The 20,023-nt window shown below is 38.5% G+C and overlaps 3 protein-coding genes and 1 non-coding gene across 13 annotated transcripts in view; 1 reads left to right on the forward strand and 3 right to left on the reverse strand.

Moving 5' to 3' along the window:
• Nucleotides 1-20,023, reverse strand: part of LOC112046466 (rab GTPase-binding effector protein 1) — a 449,904-nt gene that overhangs the window by 226,232 nt on the left and 203,649 nt on the right. The gene's annotated exons all lie outside the window — the stretch shown is intronic.
• On the reverse strand, nt 805-1,131 carry LOC128198743 (broad-complex core protein-like). Its single transcript, XM_052885523.1, has one exon. It carries the CDS (start codon nt 1,129-1,131, stop codon nt 805-807), a length of 327 nt encoding a protein of 108 aa, XP_052741483.1.
• LOC112046462 (broad-complex core protein isoforms 1/2/3/4/5) overlaps nt 1,010-20,023 on the reverse strand; it is a 141,769-nt gene continuing 122,755 nt past the window's right edge. For 8 of the 10 annotated variants that reach the window (XM_052885671.1, XM_052885673.1, XM_052885672.1 and 5 more), the window contains 6 exons: nt 17,137-17,369; nt 15,213-15,395; nt 12,191-12,670; nt 10,148-10,316; nt 8,480-8,527; nt 2,348-6,473 (listed from right to left, as the gene is read on the reverse strand). In XM_052885671.1, coding sequence (XP_052741631.1) covers nt 6,160-6,473; nt 8,480-8,527; nt 10,148-10,316; nt 12,191-12,670; nt 15,213-15,395; nt 17,137-17,322 — 1,380 coding nt within the window. In that variant the 5' untranslated portion in view covers nt 17,323-17,369 and the 3' untranslated portion in view covers nt 2,348-6,159. Of the gene's footprint in view, nt 1,149-1,634; nt 1,956-2,347; nt 6,474-6,568; nt 7,259-8,479; nt 8,528-10,147; nt 10,317-12,190; nt 12,671-15,212; nt 15,396-17,136; nt 17,370-20,023 lie in introns of those variants that run through there. The other 2 variants (XR_008251470.1, XM_052885675.1) reach the window with 2 other exon arrangements.
• On the forward strand, nt 16,124-16,207 carry Trnal-uaa (transfer RNA leucine (anticodon UAA)). Its single transcript has one exon. It is a non-coding gene; the product is annotated as a tRNA-Leu (tRNA).

Consider the following 20,023-nt stretch of genomic DNA (forward strand, 5'->3'; position numbering starts at 1 on the left):
GACTGTCCTGCGCCTTTCGGCCACACATCTCTTTCTGTCCTGTAACCCTGTATGAGGGCGCGCTCGCGGCCCTGTCGCGTCTCGCTCTAGCGCCACTGCTCGTTCGCCAGCTGTGTGCACATTCTTTGTCAGCTCGGAAACTCCCTCAATTCTTTTACTATCGTATAAAGACGAACGAAGGCACGGCTACTTATACATTGATCAAAAATGTTATTATTTGAAGCCAAAACGCACATAGAATACATATATTGTTCGATTAGACGTCAACATTTTGTACTTTCGAAATCAGATTCTCAGTATTATTTTTATCTTAATCAACATTAACATTTTTTTTTCTCTTTTTTATCTAAAAATTTTGGTAATTAACTCCTAAATATTCTTCTGTATTTAAATTTAGATTTGGCGATCCGAAAAAGTTTCATTAAAAAATATTTTACTTTATTTTTAATATTTACTGTTTTTAAAATTTGTACGTTTTCTTTTGTACAGTTACCGAATCTAATTTGACACTAGACATTTATCGAAAAGTGATTATTAAAAAATGCAAATCTCTTTAGAATACAGTTGGCATTAATTTGGCAGTACTAGATACATTAATACTTTAGTATTGCTCTGGATTACATCGTAGTATGAACACCGTTTGACCGTCTGCCGAAGCGTCCGTTACACTAAACGACCTAGCGGGCGTGCGACAATACTGTTCATTTTAAACCTAAGGTCAATATTTAACTAGCATATAATACAAGACGGCGAGTCCTGCGCCTATTGCACTGCGCCCCGGCGCGTTCAGGCCGTGGGCCGCGGTCATTGCAGGCCGGGCGGCAGCGGCGGCGCGCGCTCGCCCAGCTCGAACAGGTGGTGCGGCGCCGGCGCCAGCGCGCCGTGCAGCGCCGACGTCTTCAGCAGGCGCTTCAGCATGCCGCTGGAGCCGCGGTGCTGCAGGCTCTTGTGCGTGGTCAGCGAGTTCTTGGTGCGGTACCTCCGGTGGCAGAACTCGCACACGTACAGCGTGTCCGACTGCTCGTGCTTGTCTTGGAAGTGTCGCTTCAGGGAGTAGTAGCAGGAGAAGGTCCGGCGGCAGTACGGACACTCTTGCGGCTCGTTGATCCCGCCGGCGGTGGGCGGGGGCATACGGAGCGGCGGCGCGGCTGCAAACGAAACGGTCGGTGTAACCTCCGGCGACGTAGCACTCGCCCGTGGCGTACGTTAGCGGCGTTAGTGTATACGATCGAATGTATGAGGTCATTAGGAAATAATTATTATAATACTAATAATATGCACTGTACACATTGACTAACTACACAATAATCACGAGTTTTATATATTCAAAAAAAATTTTTTTTAAGGAAATTCTTTCAACCACATTGACACAGAAACACGTGATAACAAAAATGATAGAAGCATGCTCCAAGCAACACAACAACGTCAAAACTGCGAAACCCGTAGGGAGGGGGCCTTCGGCTCGGGGGTTGAATATAAATAAATTGAAAAAAAAAAATAACAAAAATAAACCGAAACAAAAGTAACAAAAGTCAGAAAAGGACCTTAAACCTAGTTCGTCTATCGACAGTGAGTAAATGTTAATGTATTAGCGGTCAGGTAACCCTAGTCGCTGTCTATAATCAGATTCTAACCTTTGTGCGTGCTGTAAAGTACGGCGGCGGGAAGGTTGGCCTCGCGAAGGTTCTCTTTGCTAGATGAACTCTGCCGCACGCCGCGCCAACTCCGTCCAAGTAGTCACTAAAAAAACCGGATTTGATCCGTATCGCCCGGCCTGGACTTGTGGTAGGTGTATATGTGGGTCATGAGCGAGTTCCGCGAGCAGTACACGCGTTCGCAAATGGTGCATCTGTACTCCTCTTGCCTCTCCGCGTGCTTGTCCGCGATGTGCCGTTTCAAAGACGCCTTTGAGCACAATACTTTCGCGCATAGCGTGCAGGAGAATAATTTTTTACCTGAAAACAAATTGAAAAAACAAAACAAATATGGGGTTGGTCCCCGAACCCGGTAAAATAAAATAACACCCTAGCTGTTATTTGTACTAAGTTGTGAATTTCATTTTAATTAAAAATTTCAAATTAAAAAAAAGAAAAACATTTGGAAAAAAACAAGGAGTGAAAAAAGTGATTGAAAATATTTTATAAAATAAACAGTAAAATTAAAGAAAACAAATAAATATAAATGATTGCGAAGCTACAGTGGCCGATGAAGTGTTAGAAACACATGCAGATGGCGGGTCTCCGAGGACGGACAAGCGTCAAGACAACACGGGTGCACTACACTACGTCAGAAGCGGAGACAACGGAATAGCGTTCCAGTGTGAGCTCTTCAATAAAACCAACAGCGATCATTTTGTATATTTGTTTTTATTAAAAACGCCATTATCATCAATATTAGGATTTATGAAGTTCGGTTTAACGATTACAATTACATTTATGAGTAGTTACGTCAAGGTTTAAAGTAAAGAGAAAAGAACTATCGGTATATAATAAGTGATGTGAAATTATTTCAATAATAATAGTAATGTAAGTCATAAAACTATAGAGTCGTGCAGCCCATCAAACAAGGCGGTGGTCATTTACATTGTCTTTCGCTAATTCTCTTCTAATAGCGTTTTAATGGAAGACAAATTTAAAGTAACAACTTTTTGGCACCATCATCGCATCACTGGCACGTAATGGGCTGCATTACATAGATGCCAATTATCAACAAAAACACTAAGATCCAAAGGACAGTAGAACAATAATTTATGAAGAAAAAATAATAAAATTTCAATACAATAACCAATAAATTAATTTAGATTCCTTATAAAATAAGTAAAAATGCCAACAAGAAGTATAAGAACACATCGAACAAGGTCACGTCTGGACGTGCGGTAAGAAAAAAATACCTTAACACTTTAGAAAGATAAAAAACTTAAACAGGTCACAGAAACAGTCTTAAACTTGCTAAGATCCTAACTAATGTAGTTTTGACAGGGATGTGTTCTGCCTCTTAGAACACGGTGTAGTATCGCCCATAAAACACATCGACCACTATCATGATCTCCTGAGATCCCCAAAACTTAGCTACTACGATAATAAAAAACCTAAAAAACAAAGATCCTCGAATGACAAGAAAATTTTGAAATAGTACCGAACCGAAACGAATCACGCTTCTGACTTCTTTTTATTTTATAAAAATTATCAATTTTTAGTAAATAATTGTACATTTTACTCTAGAGAATACGCCTAATAGTGTACAATTGAATGCGTACTTAGTCTAATCAGTCTATAGCGTTTATTAATTTTGGCATAATTTTGAATAATTTGTCCTAAATAAAATTCACAAGATCTTTAGTCTAGTACGACGTCGACATAGCCAAATGAACTGCCTCCCTCAGCAGCACATCCCTGTAGTCGTAAATTAAACATGTAGATGCTATTACCGCTATGAATTCAGATAAACCTTACATCTATATAGTCAACTAACTTAATTCCCAAACCCAAATTAACAATAAAAACTATCACTAAATTACTACACAAAAAAAACAACAATCCTACTACGTCTTACGATCGATTTGCAATTGGGTTGCAAAATAAAACTTAACATTTTTTTATTCATCTTTTCATCGTGCACGGAATGTTGCGAAATTTCGAAAGAATTTAGATTCCACTTTTGACTATCCCAATTTTCTCCCTCCCCTAATATTTTACTAACACGAACATCGTTCCAATTTAGCACCAAATCTCTAGTCTTCCAATTATTTAAAAGTATCGTAATAAAGCTTATCAAATAACTAAACAAATTGTAATGGCTAAGCGTTTATGCAATAGTAGATAATAACAACGTAACCTTATAACGTATAGTATTAAAATTTACTTAGGAAGCCTCATATACTTGTTAATAATATAGCGGCACCTCATAGGTGACAACTGACAGTGTTCCAAACACTACTCCTAACTTTTACAAGTTAAGCAAAATATGTCTTTTGTCCAAATCGAAAACAATTATGTAAAGCAGGCACTAATATAATTACTTATTGTGTATAATGTTACAATAAATTATATGTTTACATTTACACTTAGATAAGATTTCCTTATTGCTATTAAAATGAAATATAACATTGATTTAGCGATCGAACGCTGAAAAATAGTGATGTTTATTGAACTAGAAAAAGTACATTGACGTTAAATAATAATAAAAAAAACTGTCTACATCTTGTACGTCTAGATCCAGATAAAAGTTTGCTGATTGTAAGATGTAATTCTAGCACATTTATTGCCTACAATTTATATAAGCCGGCACTAAAGTACAATAAACTGCAGCGTCTCTGTCGTACACAAAACTTTACCGATTACGTTTGTAGAATCGCGCTAAATTGATAGAAGTAAAACTGTTACTGGCTCTTTCACAATGTCTTGAGCGAAAAAGTGTTTAGTTTTAGTCACAACGACTTAGCTTAAAGTTTTGTGTATTACAGACTTTTTAACACTGTCCTTTAACGAGGTAACGTCTATATAATCGAAGACTTCTAATTTAAGTATATAAGTGACATACTCGTAAATGTTATTGTTATAAAACAACATTAAGTTACTCTCAGCTTGGATATGATCGATTGTATAGACGCGACGAAAATCGTGTGTAACTATGTATTATAACGAAAGTCTGACATTGATATCTACAGTAATGGTCTAAAATACACTGATATGGTTATTTAGGAAATTACATACTGTCAAAAATAAGCTGCTCTGAATCTAGACCGCGATACTAAAATCGTCTAAAAACTTGTCGCCTACAGAAACAAAAAAATATATTTTATGACTATGCAATTATGGCAAGCAGAAAAATTTCATTATTAAAAATTCACACTGTTCAAATTTAGGAACATTAACACTGAGAATTATTAAGATTTAATAGTTATTACCTATTAAGTATTTAAATTTTATTAATAATGTGTTGTTTGATTAGTTTAATCCAACGAAATAATTACCTTAGCTCAGTATAAAAATGAATATAATAATAATTATTATTAAAGTTTAATATGACAAAAACACATGTCGAAAGGAAATAACAACAAAATAATAAACGAACACAAGGTAGTGATAAAACTTACGATTGAAAACTAAAATCTGACTAAACTAAGAAAAATATATTATAGCCATAATATTGATTCGCTTAAAATGGCACCTTGCGATTCACTTAATGCTTGTGCATTGACGAAAATACGCGAAAATAATCGAAAAAAGTAAGAAGAGAGTGAAACAAACAGTCGACTAGATAGAATAACAGTAAAATAAAAGTAAAAATATAGTCGACTCTTAGAATATGTGTGATGTGAAGTAGTAGTCGGTGTGTGAAGCCGTTTGTCTATTGTAAAGTCCTGTTCGGTGGTTGTGTAACGAAACCTGATTATATTGTGTTGTATGTATCGTGTATCGGTATACTGCGTACTGTGACGCGGGTGGCTGCAGAATCAAATATCGGTTCTATTGGTGCTACGTGTTCTCTTTCAGTCTTACAGTCAATGAACAAAACACCTAAATAAAATAATAAATTTGAAAGCCTCATTAGCCAATTATATATCTGTGTATATAATTTTATTTATTTTTAAATAGATTTTTAGTAATCTCGTATAAATATCTAAGTGTGAGATCATGAAGGTAAAAGTACAGAATAAATAAAATTGCAATACGCCGAAAATGAACACAACGTTGAAAAAAAATATGCCTCTTTTGTTACTTACAACGAACACTGTTCCTTTTATAAATTTAAGCCTAATATATAAATTTACAGCACCAAGATTTTCCTCTTTTTTTTCTCAAAATATTAATTTTTCTCTTCGCCTTATTGTCACACATTTAACAATAGTGTAAAATTCAGGAATCCTCATACCGCAGTATTGCACTCGGCGGGCGTACGACCGTTCTCTGACGTGCCGAAAGTCGCCCTCCCTAGGACTGGAATGTTGACTGTCCATGTCGAACGAAACGCTGAACGAGCCGGCGCCGCGGCCGACCCCGCGAGGTCGCCTCCACAAGTTCCAAGATAAACATTTAAAAGAGAAATGTAAATAAAATAAATCGCGACACTAACATGTCAATAATCTCTGCGAGATAAAAATATAAATCATCTACTATACGATAGAAAAAAAGGAGTCGCCAGGGTTCCCGGCCGGGCCTAGACGTTGAACTGGTCCTTGAACTTGTAGAAGTCGACGGGGTGCGGCGCGTGCGGCTTGGTGTCGGGCGGCGGCAGCGCGGGCAGCGGCAGCGGCGCCTGCGGCGGCTGCGGCAGGCCGCGCTGGCGGCGGTGGTAGATGCTCTTGTGGTTGTTGAGCGAGTTGAGCGTGCGGAACACCTTGTGGCACAGGCCGCAGCGCGCCGAGTGCAGCGGCTGCAGATGCTGCTGCTCCGTGTGCCGCTTGAGCGTGAGCCGCGTGGACAGCAGCTTGCCGCACACCTCGCAGCGGTGACCCGCGCCCAAGGGGCCCACTGCGCCACACATAACAACCAACATTAGCGCATTAGTCAACGTACGCAGGGCATACCAACACCACAGCGACCGCTCGGATCCAACGGGTCCCATTTTAAAGGAACCAATTGGCACAATTCAGTGCCGCCAAATAAATTTAACCGGTGGCAATTTAGCGAACCTGGGTTGTAGAGGCAATTCAAACGTGATTCGATTGTGACAATTTGACTAATGCGCTTTTGTAAAAGGAGCGTTGGTGGTTATGCGTGTACCGATCACAGATGTCCCAATTGGTTCCGAGGCGGGTGCGAGCGCCGCTGGAGCGTTCGCACCGAGCGAGTTTAGTGACGAGTATAGATACATAGGATATAGAGTCTGGCGATGCGCATGCAAGTACACGTAAAACTATGCTATGTACAAATGTTAGGAACATATCGCGTTACACTTTATATAAACTTAACAGAGGTCTACGGGCAAGAATATGGCTATGGTTTAGGTGGTCGGGATGGCAGCTCGGATTCCTCGCATGGCAACGTGAGTGGCGCGCGGCGGGCGGGCGGGCGTCAGTTGACGGGGTAGAAGGGGCCCTGGCCGGCGGACGCCGGTTGCTGCTTGCGGTGGTAGATGGACTTGTGGTTTCGCAAGCTATTGAGGCTGGAGTACACCCGCCGGCAAATGTTACACACGGGCTCCCTGGACGGTCGCATGTGAACGTTTTGGATATGCCGTTTGAGCCGAGTCAGGGACGACAGGCTCTTGTTACAGGGCTCGCATCGGTACTCTTCCTGGGGGGTGCGGGCGCCACCTGGTCACAACACAAGCAGTTAGCCCCATCGAAGCTTCCGAACGCACTTTTAATGCACTCACTATCGTAGCCTCTCGTTACTCTCAAGCACCGCCACCCCCCTCTGATGGCCGTCCGACGCGCCGGTCAGGCGATGCCAAGCGGTATTAGTACGCAATCTCTTCCTAACCCGACCTACGGCTCAGTTAAGCTCAGCGATGAGTGATGAGGAAACGGCTGTTCTCACAACAACTTGTGGGACGCGCTACCGGCGAGTGCAGTTTCAAATTTCTCCAACAAAAGCGTTAGTAGTCTTCAATGAAATGTCTTTTTTAAATAAACTGACACTGCGCAATCGTTACTAATAAATTCCATTGTCCAATCTTGAGTCTCCGCGGTACGATTCCCAAGACAATAATGATTAAGGGTAATTCGAGAGTGTTTTAGAAACACGAATGATTCACGGGATCTTATATTGCGAATATAAAAAACATTCGATCGGATTTGTTCCATATTTAGACAATTTTGATTGTTGGAGCAGAAATTGGAATTCTCTTCCGTCTTCTTTTTAACCGTGACGCTTTTTGTAATTAAGCCAATTCAATGAATTTGGTGCGTTCTGTTATCTAGCAAAGAAGAACTAAATGAAAGTTTGTAAATAAAAAGGATAGAGTTGAGTATTAAAAGAATCGTAGGAGTCGAAAACAATGAACTAAAGTAGGAGCAACGGGACAAAGGATTCTCCTAGCGTAACTTATCAAGACACATCTAGAAAACAAGCTAGCAATCTTCTGGTATAGTATACATTAAACTAGAGTAACATACAGTAACATGCACGCCACGTTGCGTTTTGGTTCAATGATCAGTTCTCATTATCACAGAGCGGTCGAGTCTGACAAATGAAAAAAGATTCTACGCACGAGAGTCCATCGAACCAGAACACAAAAAGCTAACATTAATATTGAATACAAAACACAGAGCACATAATGAAGACATATATAGGTTAGGAGTAGATATATTACAATACATATATTACATTATATTATTATGTCACGTGATAATTGCCTCATACATTTTGTAAAAAATATAAAACCTAATAATGATATATAAACCTAATAATGACAGAGCAGAGAGGAAGCGGTGATGGTGGCATACGACAGACAGTGCATTAAAAATATCGTTTGTTTCAATATATGTAGGTATGCATAAAATAAACTTGTTGCTAGACAAGCCGCGACTCACCTTGGGATGTGCTCGCCATGCCGTCTGGAGCTAGCGGACTCTGCAGACCTGCAAGTAGCGTTTGCCTCTTACTCGTTTGTCGGTTAAACTGGCTGTTTTGTTATCGCTGTTGCCTATTTGGTCCCTACATTGCTAACTGCTTGAATCTACTGCCACCATACTGTGTTTCATTTGACTAAATTTGTCTAAATTTTGTACACTTCAGCTATTTCCTTTTCCTTTTTGTTACCCTTGATAACTTAAGACATTTCGTGAATCATACGCAATAATAAAATAAAAATAAAAAAATATATATTTCTCATAAGTAAATTGGAGATTTCGTTTCTTTTTGCCCGGTACTCTCATTAGGACCTGCCGAACAGGCGGCAGAGTCAAGAAAGTCTACAAATAGATAAACTTAACGGTTCAAAATTATTTGTAAAGTATTTTTGAATTAAACGAATTCTGAATTTGAATATAATCGAAATAAGTAACAGTTAAATAAGCTGTGTTGAGTTACATATTGTTAGACTTTTGAGATAGAACAGATTCTGAAGGAGATATTTTCATATATGTATTGTTGGGCTTGATGTTAAGAAGATGAAATTAACATTTGAAAGCCAAGTAATGGATAAACATTTGACTTTGAATCAAGAATCTAGCTATTGTAGTGAGGGATAAAGTAAAATTTATATCATCTATCAATCAGCACCTTGATAAAAGATAAAAGATTTAAAGCAGTTTCGTATTTTTTTGAAACAAAAGTTATAGTACGTATAATGTTATGTCGCAAAAAAAATTCTTAACTTTACGAACTTATTATTGTTAAGATTTATATAATATTTTATTTTTTTATTTATGTATAAATTTTATACTATTCGTTTCTAAGCCATTGTTTTATAATCTCCTTTACATCTCATCCTACGCCCTCATATAAGTCTATGTAGGTAACATAACATAAAGACATAAATAGATCTTGTCTGTCTTAAGTTACATATGATTTTTCAAGTCACACAAATGAACTAATCGTGCATGCCGAAGTTGATACGTGAAACGTCTAGCATGTCTAGTTTTTCTCGATGCCTGTCTTCTAGTTCAGTAAATTCGAGATCATAATAGCGAGCTGTCTATCTAAATAATGACATCCTTTTTATGTTTGTGAGCCTTTTACTTTAAAGTTATATAGAGGTAGGACTGCATAAACCCTATTCGTCATTTGTTCTAAATACTTCTTTCTCTATGTATAAACTATTTTTATCTAGCACCACAACATATTCACACATTAGGGCTATTCTGTATCAAGGTTCTTATAACTCGATAATGTGAGTTCGAATTTGTGAGAGACAGAGATTGATAGTGAAGATTTCAAGGTTCTCACTATCGAGTTAAGAGAACATAGTAGGTGCCATTTTCAGACACGTGATGAATCATAAGACGCACACCAAGCCATTTGTCGAGACGTAAGAAAGACTAGGACCAAAACGCGGCAAAATCAAAAACATCGCTCACTCTTTCTTCTCATCGCAACAAAAGAGAGAGTGATATTCTTGGTACCGCTGCTATTGGCCGACATTGATTTTTGTCGTCTCGAGATGTCATGGTCATAATAGTCCTTGAGTAACGTTCACGTCAAAAAAAAAGAACAAATAATACTGTTATCACAAAAAACACGTCACAAAAAGCAGTTACCGGCCAGTGTGGGGTCGGTGAGCGCAGTCATGCTGTAGTTGTAGTTATGCTGGGAGGGCACGAACAGCTTGGAGTCGGCGGGCGATATGAACGGCGAGGGCTGCAGGTGCGGCGGTGGCGTGCGGTCGTCTGCTTCGGCGGAGCTGGCGCGGGAGGGCGGCCCGCATCCCTGTGGTGATCGTAATCCAAATTTCAATTTCAAATTTCACATTTCAAATTTCACATTTCAAATTTCAAATTCAAATTTTGTTTATTCTGGAGGATGAATATTAAAGAGGATTTTATAATTTTCTCATAATATGATTTTCTATATGGTAAACATTAAAGGAAGTATTCTGTTTTCGTCTGGAAACAAGACAGGATAATATTATGAAATAGTAAATTATAAAACGTCATAATGTTTATATTTTTTTTACCCACGACAGTACGAAGATGGTATGTGTTTTGGGTGAGAGGGTGTTTGAACTAATCAACGTTGCTATTTATTTTCAAAACTAGTAGTCATCATTTACAATTATGGGTTTCAGTTTGTTTATTATAAGAACAATTGCTGAATTTCTTTCCGGCTTTTCTAGATATAATCTGGTGATAGAGTCAGTCAATTTATTTTAGCAAAATGTAAGATAGCCAATATTGACAAAGGTTAATTAAATGGAATAAAGTCTTCAACTATGAGGCGGCAATCTAACTTTGTAATGAAGTTTCTTTTATCTCCGAATTAATATGATCTTCTAACAAACGCAGCTTTGTGTGACGGTCGCCTAACGAATGATAACAAAGTTTATGGAACACATTTTTAGGAAGTCCCTGGAAAACAAAAAGCTAGCTCATTAATAAGCTAGGTATATAGATTAATTTAATGATCTACTACCAAACAACTTTCTTCACAACTTCCGGTCCACTCTATCATGGTAGAGTTTCATTGCGAATTATAGATACCTTTGCTTAATAGTAAATCCTTAATATTATAAGGTTCCAGTATGATTTTTTTCAACGAAATGACGTTAAAGTCATTGACCCAGGAACAAAATATTTATTAATAACGATACACGATTCCGGGTAGCTACTGAAAATTGCCAAAACTACCCTATACCCTACCATGAGGTCCTGGGTTATTAATTATCAAGACACTCTTTAAAGAAATTCTCAGTGAAAATTGTGAGCCCGCAGTCGGGAACTTAGTGGTGAACCCATGGTGAACCCCTGATCCATATAAAGCCGTTGATACCGATTATTATCATTAATATCTAAAAGTAATCGTTAAAGAATTTAAACTAAATAAGTAGTCTTGTAGTGTGCCGCTAAGATAGACTAATAATAATATATTTGAAGGAAGAAATACCTAATAATTATTAAATAGCCGAATACCGAAACCTTACGAGCCAGACAAGCCAATTTAGTCGCAGTAATAAAGTTATTTCATCACACTATCAGTGCCATTTGACTCTTCCGCTATTCGGAGTACACATTCTACATAGAAATCGCTTCTAATTCTTGGTAATCTCAATGTCACGCCATACGCCGGCCTATTGTGCTGTTGCACTGAGATTTTGTTTCATTGTTTTGGTGTTCTACATTGAAATGTATTATTTGCTAACCGCGATACAAGTAGTGTTTAATATTATCGTATTTATTTGTTGTCCTAAGGGATACGTAGGTGGAATTTCTGATGACTTGTAAATAGATTACTAGAAAGAACGTAGAATAAGTAGGTTTACCTCTTTGGAGATGTTTCTAGATTTTTTCTAATTAAAACACCTTTGAGTCTTTGCACATAGCTAGCCTAATATAAGATTGATCACGTAGCTGGAGTACGAAATACGATCATCAAACGACGATGCAGTCTTAGATGGAAGCGTGCTTACTTGGAAGAGGTACAAGTTCATTCTACACATACCTTTGACGGTTTCTACGCGGCATCGTAGCTTGGCGGTACGTCTTTACTGGTAGGGTGATAACTAGACTTGGCCAATGCCTACTACCAGACCAGACTTGAGCCAATTGAGAACACATTAATAATATTATATAGTTATACCAACTCACAAGTGGTCTGTGGTGAGAGTGCGGCGGCGTGTCGTCGGCGCTGCGGTCGTTGTCGGCGTTGGTCTGGCAGATCATGTCCAGCGGCTCGTTCTTCACCTCGTCCATCAGCCGCGGCGACGGCGACGAGCTGGAGTTGGAGATGCCGTTGCCGTTGCCCTCGTGCGCGCGCGTGTTGTTCATCAGGTGGCCCTTGGTGGAGAAGTCGTGGATCTGTGGCTGGTCGTTGTTGTTGTCGTGGCGGACGCGTTTGATGACGTCGGGGGAGTTGTCCGCGGAGCGCGATAGGCGGCGCGGCGGCATGGCTATGCGGCGCATGATCGACGGCGGGTGCAGCAGCGCTTCCTCGAGCTTGTCGGTGTAGCTGGGCGCGTGCGGCGTGTGCGGCGCGTGCGGTGCGTGCGGTGTGTGCGCCGGGTGCGGCGGCGTGTGCGGAGACGATGCGGCGGCGGCGGCCGCGCGTGCGATGCTCTGTACCAGCGGCTGACCACACATATTTACGTTAGACCAATGTCACTAATGATATATGGATGGATGGGAGACGAGATAGCCCAGTGGATATGACCTCTGCCTCCAATTCTGGAGGGTGTGGGTTCGAATCCGGACCGGGGCATGCACCACCAACTTTTCAGTTGCGTGCATTTTAAGAAATTAAATATCACGTGTCTCAAACGGTGAAGGAAAACATCGTGAGGAAACCTGTATGCCAGAGAATTTCTTAATTCTCAGCGTGTGTGAAGTCTGCCAGTCCACATTGGGCCAGCGTGGTGGGCTATTGCCTAACCCCTCTCATTTTGAGAGGGGTTAGGCTCAGCTCAGCAGTGAGCCGTATATGGGTTGATAACCAACGATGGATGGATGCTTGTTACTCTTTCATGCAAAAACTACTTAATGAAATTGGCTGCCTACTACTACGCTTATATTAAGTACCTAATTACTATTAAGTGGGTATCTGACACTAAATGATTTTTATTTATATGAATCCAATAGATCTTGAAACTGGCACATATTTTATGTATTATAAGTACTATGACATGAAATACCTTATTCGAGACCAAATCAATTCAACACATTTTTTTTTAAATATTTCCCCCTCCTCCCTTATTAAAATTAAAATAAAAAAATGTACCGACTTCCAAAAAGGAGTTCGGCTGTAAGTATGTATTTTTTTTTCAATTTATATTGTTCTAATAGTGGGTCCAAACAGTGAACGGGATTCGAACCCCTGTCCTTTCAGTGCTGATACAGGTCCCCAGGTTTACCGAGAAACTATTCGAATTCACACTTCACAACGATTTGACGACATTAGGTAATTAGTATTATCTACGCTCATAAAAAATCTATGGTCAAATTGCATATTGTAGGTAATTTATTTACATAGATATTACGTATTAGAATTACAATGACTTCACGGTTTGTGTGTAGTTCTATGTAGTAGTGCATGTCTAGACTTACTTATCTATTAATGGGAACGTTTATTGACGCATTTCATGTTTTGCCATTAAGTACTTACCTACTCCCAATATAGTTTTATAAGTCGTATTCAAATGTGTATTATACCTAATGTTAGTAATATATATCCTAAGTAGTAACTAATATTACTCGTATACATGAGAATGTCAGTTTGTTTGTATCGCTTACAAACTAAACCTATTTAGTAATCGGTTTTAAAATTCTTTCACCGATAGAAAGCTGCATTATCAGCAAGTAACACAGGCTACAGGCTAACAGGCTCGTATTCCCTCGGGAACCGGAACAAAGCGAATGAAACAGCGAGGCTTCCGGTGGCATATTTTATATTATTAGAAAAAATAATTTAAAATCAATTTTTGTACTTGTTTCTGAAAAAAATATTTTTATTGTTTATCAGCCTACACGCTCCACAAGTGGCATGGGAAGTACTGAGAAAAGGAGGCAGAGATGTAGTGTGGTGTGTTACTCGTCCTGCCCACAACTCTATATTATGTCGGTTCTTGAGCTCGAGAAAAGCCCAAAGGACAAGTGTATGTAGGTAGGTAGAGATGACCACATCGCGGCAGCGCGAGGAGCACAGTGATTAGTGTGGCAGGCCCATTACACAGCATTTATTAGTACCTACCTATACAAATATCCATATTTTGGTTTGATATCCAATCAGAGCTACCTTTTAAACTATATTATCACAGTTAGTCTCACAAATGAGACCGGCTGTAGCAGAATCGGGAAAGGGGTCAAAAATCGTGGAATCGAAATTCATGGAGAGGTGGTTTCCGAAAACTAGACATGCTGACTTCAAACCTTCAATCCTCGTCTAACACCCAGTATCACTAAAGGACCATTATGGAGTCTATAGCAGTTAGTTGACTCATATAAATTTTAATATCAACAATATTAATTTCGTATAGTACATGGAATAAGGGTCCGAAATATGTCGATATCAATTAATAAAAGTTAAGGTTTTCAAAGAAAATTTAATTTGAAAATTATGTTTTAAGTCAATTTTTCATAATGTCAAAAACGCCGTCGTCCATTTTGTGACGTTTCGATGTTACTATATGTTACTATAGGAATAAACGTCAAATTAATAATAATAATAATAATAATAAATAAATAAATAAATATACTTAAACAATACACATCACTATCTAGCCCCAAAGTAAGCATACAGAGTACATTGTGTTATGGGTACTAAGATAGTTGATATTATAATATTCATATACATTTATATACTACATATAAATACTTATACACACACACAGACACTGGAAAACACCCATGCTTGATGCTCATCACACAAATATTTTCCAGTTGTGGGAATCGAACCCACGACCATGGATGCAGAAATCAGGGTCACTACCCACTGCGCCACGCGGCCGTCAAATTATTAATAATCAGCGTTTTGGCTCTATTATCAAAAAAATATTTAAAAATTGAAATTTTCATGTTTTATAACTTTTTTTTTAATCTAACAGAACGCTAACAAAAAATAAATGAACCTTTTAAAAAAAAGTCTTACTAGCCCATTACACAAGTAATAATATCTTACCCCCTGTGCATCATCGTTCTGGGTGAGTCCAGACACGCGTAGCACCTCTGCTGTCTTCAGGAATGAGGACAGGCTGCGTTGGTGCACATTGACCTCGCCGTGGTAAATGAACTCCACCAGCGCGTTCAGATCCGTGAACGCCACATCTTGCAGCACGATCACCGGGTGCTTGCACGGCGTTGACTGTTGGAGAACGGAGAGTTAGTGGCGTTGATGTGGGAGAACGGAGAGTTAGTGGCGTTAATGTGAGAGAACGGAGAGCAACGGCGTAGCTTCCCTGGGGCTAGGCGGTGCAATGCCCCGGGGACTTCAAGCTCAAGGGACCCTCGAATCCTTACTGGAAAATCGCGATCGAACTGAACGCACAAAAGAGCTAATTAGTAACTTAGCAATTTTACGTATTTGTATACCTATATTATGTACTTATTTAATATTTTTACTTGATAAAACTTAACCAATTTTAATAGTGTGGGGCTCCATTTTTTTATATACACCAGGGCCATTGGTTACCTAGCTACGCCACTGACGGTGAGTTGGTGGCGTCGTCTGTAAGTGAATGGAGAGTTGGTGGCGTTGATTGTGAGAGAACGGAGAGTTAGTGGCATCCCTGAGAGAATGGGCAGTTGGTGACATCGTTTTGACTTTCGGGGGTCAATATTAAATGCAAAGCGCAGTCACTTTGTTTACAATCAAATGATTGTAAACGGTAAAGTGCAAACTTAAAGTAGTAGACGATACATGTATGTTTGTAATTTCTTTTTAAACGTCTACTTAAATAAAATAATTACACCAAAACAATATAGACTGTGAATATGGTATACGAGAAATAATTGCATTTTAACGATCAATTAACTAACGAATTAACTGTCTATAAGCGCTATTAGTTCAATATTTTCATTACGATAGTCATAGTCAGGTTGGCCGAGTGGTCTAAGGCGCCAGATTTAAGCTCTGGTTCCCGAGAGGGAGCGTGGGTTCGAACCCCACACCTGACAAACCTTTGTTAATCTTTTTTTAGTTTGTTTATTTTTTTCTCAATACAGTTAAACGGTACAATAATAACAGAATTTTGATGACAGCGAAATTTTCGCGTCGTGAATCATTGTATTTTTGCAATGCTGACTATAGAAATCGATTGTTGTTAAATTGGAATGGTTATAATGAATGGATTTACTCGGAAGATGTAGGTAACATGAATTAGTCACACTACACACACTGGAGAAAAGAAAGATAAGGTCATATGTAGGTACCAATACGATCTGTTCTGTAGTAAGAATAAAAATATTTTTTTCTTAGTAAACATTTTCAAGCTCGGAGTTCAAAAGTTGGTGTTAAACCAATTTTTTCATGTTTTTTTTGTATTGTATGTTCTTTGTGGTGTACAATGAAGTGTATTTTATATATTTCTTCTCAATAAACGTATTTATAGTGTCAAAGTTAAAGTTTATCACCAATCCGCATTGGAGAAGCGTTGTGAACCCAAGATCTATATCTCCTCTACTAAAATGAGGGAGCAGTAGGTATAGTTGGAAGATAAATAATTAAGCTAATAATGATAAAGATGACTTCATAGGTGCAAACTGCCTACCCTCAGAACTCAATTACTAATTTTATTGAGAACCGTGATAGCCAAGTTGATATGACTTCCGCGATTCGAAATTTTTAGTTATTTAAATTTTAAGAAATGAAATATTACACGTCACAAACGGTGACGAACACGAAAAACAGCTGAGATTTTCTTAATTCTCTACATGAAGAATCAGCATTGGGACAGCTTGATGGACTAATTAGCCTATCTGAAAGGAGAATCGTGCTCCACAGTATGCCATAAAGTTACTTGTGATCATGATGTTGATGATTGAAGAAGAATTTTTCGTCCTACACTACACAACAACCTTGAATGCAAAACCTGCAATATACTTACTTTGAGTAGTTCCCTGAAGTAAGGGCTACAGGCTGAGAGCACGACCCTGTGCGCCTTGAGGCTCTTGCCATCGCAAGCCAGTGTGACATCGACGAAGTCCTCATCGTCGCGAAGGTTCTCGAACGCGCTGGTGATGCTGCTCTGGTAGTTGTTCCACCGCAGACAGAAGTGTTGTGTGTCCACCATCTTGTATGTCGTTTCCCGCCGGCTTATCGAGTCATGTGTGTCCTTATCTGTGGACGAGGACGGAGGTTAGGTTTCAGGGTATTGTTCTCTCATATAGATACACTAGCTGACGCCGCGCGGTTTCACCCGCGTGGTTCTCGTTCTCGTAGGAATACGGGGATAATATAAAGCCTATAGCTTTCGTCGATAAAAGGGCTATATAACACTGAAAGAATTTTTCAAATCGGACCAGTAGTTCCCGAGATTAGCGCGTTCAATCAAACAAACAAACCAATTCTTTCGGCTTTATAAAATTAGTATAGCTTGACAGGGTGTACCGTAATTAATGGATAAAACGCAAATGATAGACACACCACCTAATTATCTAAATCTAATGTTATTAGTTTTCCGAAAATCCCTTGGGTGACCAAGTTATATTTTCTCTCGGATTTTTAGTTTTTATCATTAGTAAATAAATTTAAACAAGTACAGATATTGTAAATCATTTTGAAGAGAACGTTGCATTTTATCCATTAATTACGGGACTTTGTGTATATTTTTTTAACAATGATTATAAAATACAAAATATTATAAAATTTGGGAATAAAATATAACCTGTGTTACTAGCTGATAATGTAATTTTCGATTAGTAAAAGAATTCTTTTAATCTGTTCAGCGGATAAGCGTAACAAACTCTCTTTCAGATTTTCCCTACTACTACTATAATCGTATTTTAAATTGAAAATATTGAGATTTGAAGTATTATTGCATTTTTTCCGTTATTCATGTTGTAAATTTATTAATTTTTCCAAGTCTTAAATCTAGAACCAGTTCATATATTAGCGCCATCTATTCAAGATCCTGTGAACTAGCTTCAGATAGTTCGAGCTTTACTCACAAAACAAGATGGTTTCATGAAGCAGGCTCTACCCGTATTTCACGATCGCGTATTTGTAATGTAAAGCCTTATAGTGCCTATAATTTTACTAGCAATCGCACCTTGCATTTGAGTTATTCACTAACTCAGTGTCTTTCAAAGAATAATGTTTGACATTCGTTTTACAATGCTACATTTATATTTCTTTTTATTCTTACAAGTTAGCCCTTGACTACAATCTCAGCTGATGGTAAGTGATAATGCAATCTAAGATGGAATCGGGAACTTGTTAGGAGGGGGATGATTATTTGATTGATATTGATGATTATTAATACTTTGTTTGAAATAAGTAATACCGCTATCACTTTATTTAAGTTGGTACGAAAGAGGAAGGTGTAGTTAAGTCTGCTGCCATTCGATTAATATTTTGTCTATTTATCTTCACATGGTCGCATGTCAGCACCACTGGACGAACTCTGTCATAAAAAGCTTCACTTCTCTCTCTCTATTAAAGTTATAAACATCTTTAAATAGAAGTGCACTGGCGATAGCAATAACAATTGTGCATTAAAAAATAGCACAAATGTGCAATAATTCACATACAGCAATAAACAATCGCTATCTCCGTGTCTTATTATCGAGTGACCCGTTTTTTTTAATCATTGTTTTTTTTTAAATTATTGTGTAACTTACAGATCTAGTAGCCAAGTGTGATAGCCTACAGATAGCAGCCATCTACCCGAGCGTGGCGAATTATGACTTTAGCAAACGTTCTGTTTGTGTTGTCTGATCCATCTTTTATCACAAAGTACAAGATATTTTAATAAGGTCTATTTGTATGACCAATTAATAGAGCCAGCCCAGGCTTTACTCATTATAACACAGAATACATACATATGTACAAGATTATGGGGAGATTTGATGTTTTCTCCTAGGCACATGGCATATTCCAAAACCAGGCGATTTTAGAAAAAAGCTGTAAGTTTCGACCCAGGAATGTGTATCTACTCATCTATAATATTACTTACTATAAAGAGGAAATATTTTATTGTTTGTTCGTTTGCATTGTAGCTCCGAAACTATAGGACCGATTTGAAAAATTCTTTCACTGTTGGGAACCTACCACTATGCCCTGGTGTAAAAAGGCTATATTTTATCCCTATGTATTCCTTCGGTAACGGGAACTACGCGCGTAAAACCGCGTGGTAGTAAGTTTGTGGAATTGTAGGGGTAGTCTCCGGATGTATTGAACCGATTATGAGAATTACCACTAGAAAGCCTTTTTACCACTGAAAATACCTATGTGTGCCATAGGCTATCATCATCATCCCCATATTCTCACGGTAGCAGGAACAACGCGGGTGATACTGCGGGGTGTCGGGTGATTAACATAATGCAATGTATCGGAAAACAAGCAGGTGATAGAGAGCATAAAACTTGCTGCAATTAATTAAATTAGCGGATATAAAATACCAAAGTATTTAAATCTATACTAATATTATAAAGCTGAAGAGTTTGTTTGTTTGAATCTCAGAAACTACTGGTCCGATTTGAAAATTCTTTTAGAGTTAGATAGCCCATTTGTCAAGGAAGGCTATAGGCTATATATTATCCCCGTAACCGGAATCACGCGGGTGAAACCACGCGGCGTCAGCTAGTTTTCTTAATAAGCCTTTTAAATTTTCCGACTCGAAAATGAACAGTAGAATTTTTGTTATTTAAAACAATGCCTAAAAACAATGGACTCAAAAATCTTTTCACCGGAATACCACACGTGGTAAAGCCCGTTTCATCTGCTCTACCCTCATATTATTCTAAAGAGTTTCTTACTGTTGCTTTTTACAA

This window comes from Bicyclus anynana, chromosome 14, assembly GCF_947172395.1.
Source record: "Bicyclus anynana chromosome 14, ilBicAnyn1.1, whole genome shotgun sequence".
Taxonomy (NCBI): Eukaryota; Metazoa; Arthropoda; class Insecta; order Lepidoptera; family Nymphalidae; genus Bicyclus; species Bicyclus anynana.

Excerpts from the sequence above, each read along its gene's own strand:
- LOC128198743 (XM_052885523.1), bottom strand. The coding sequence starts at position 1,131 with ATGCCCCCGCCCACCGCCGGCGGGATCAACGAGCCGCAAGAGTGTCCG.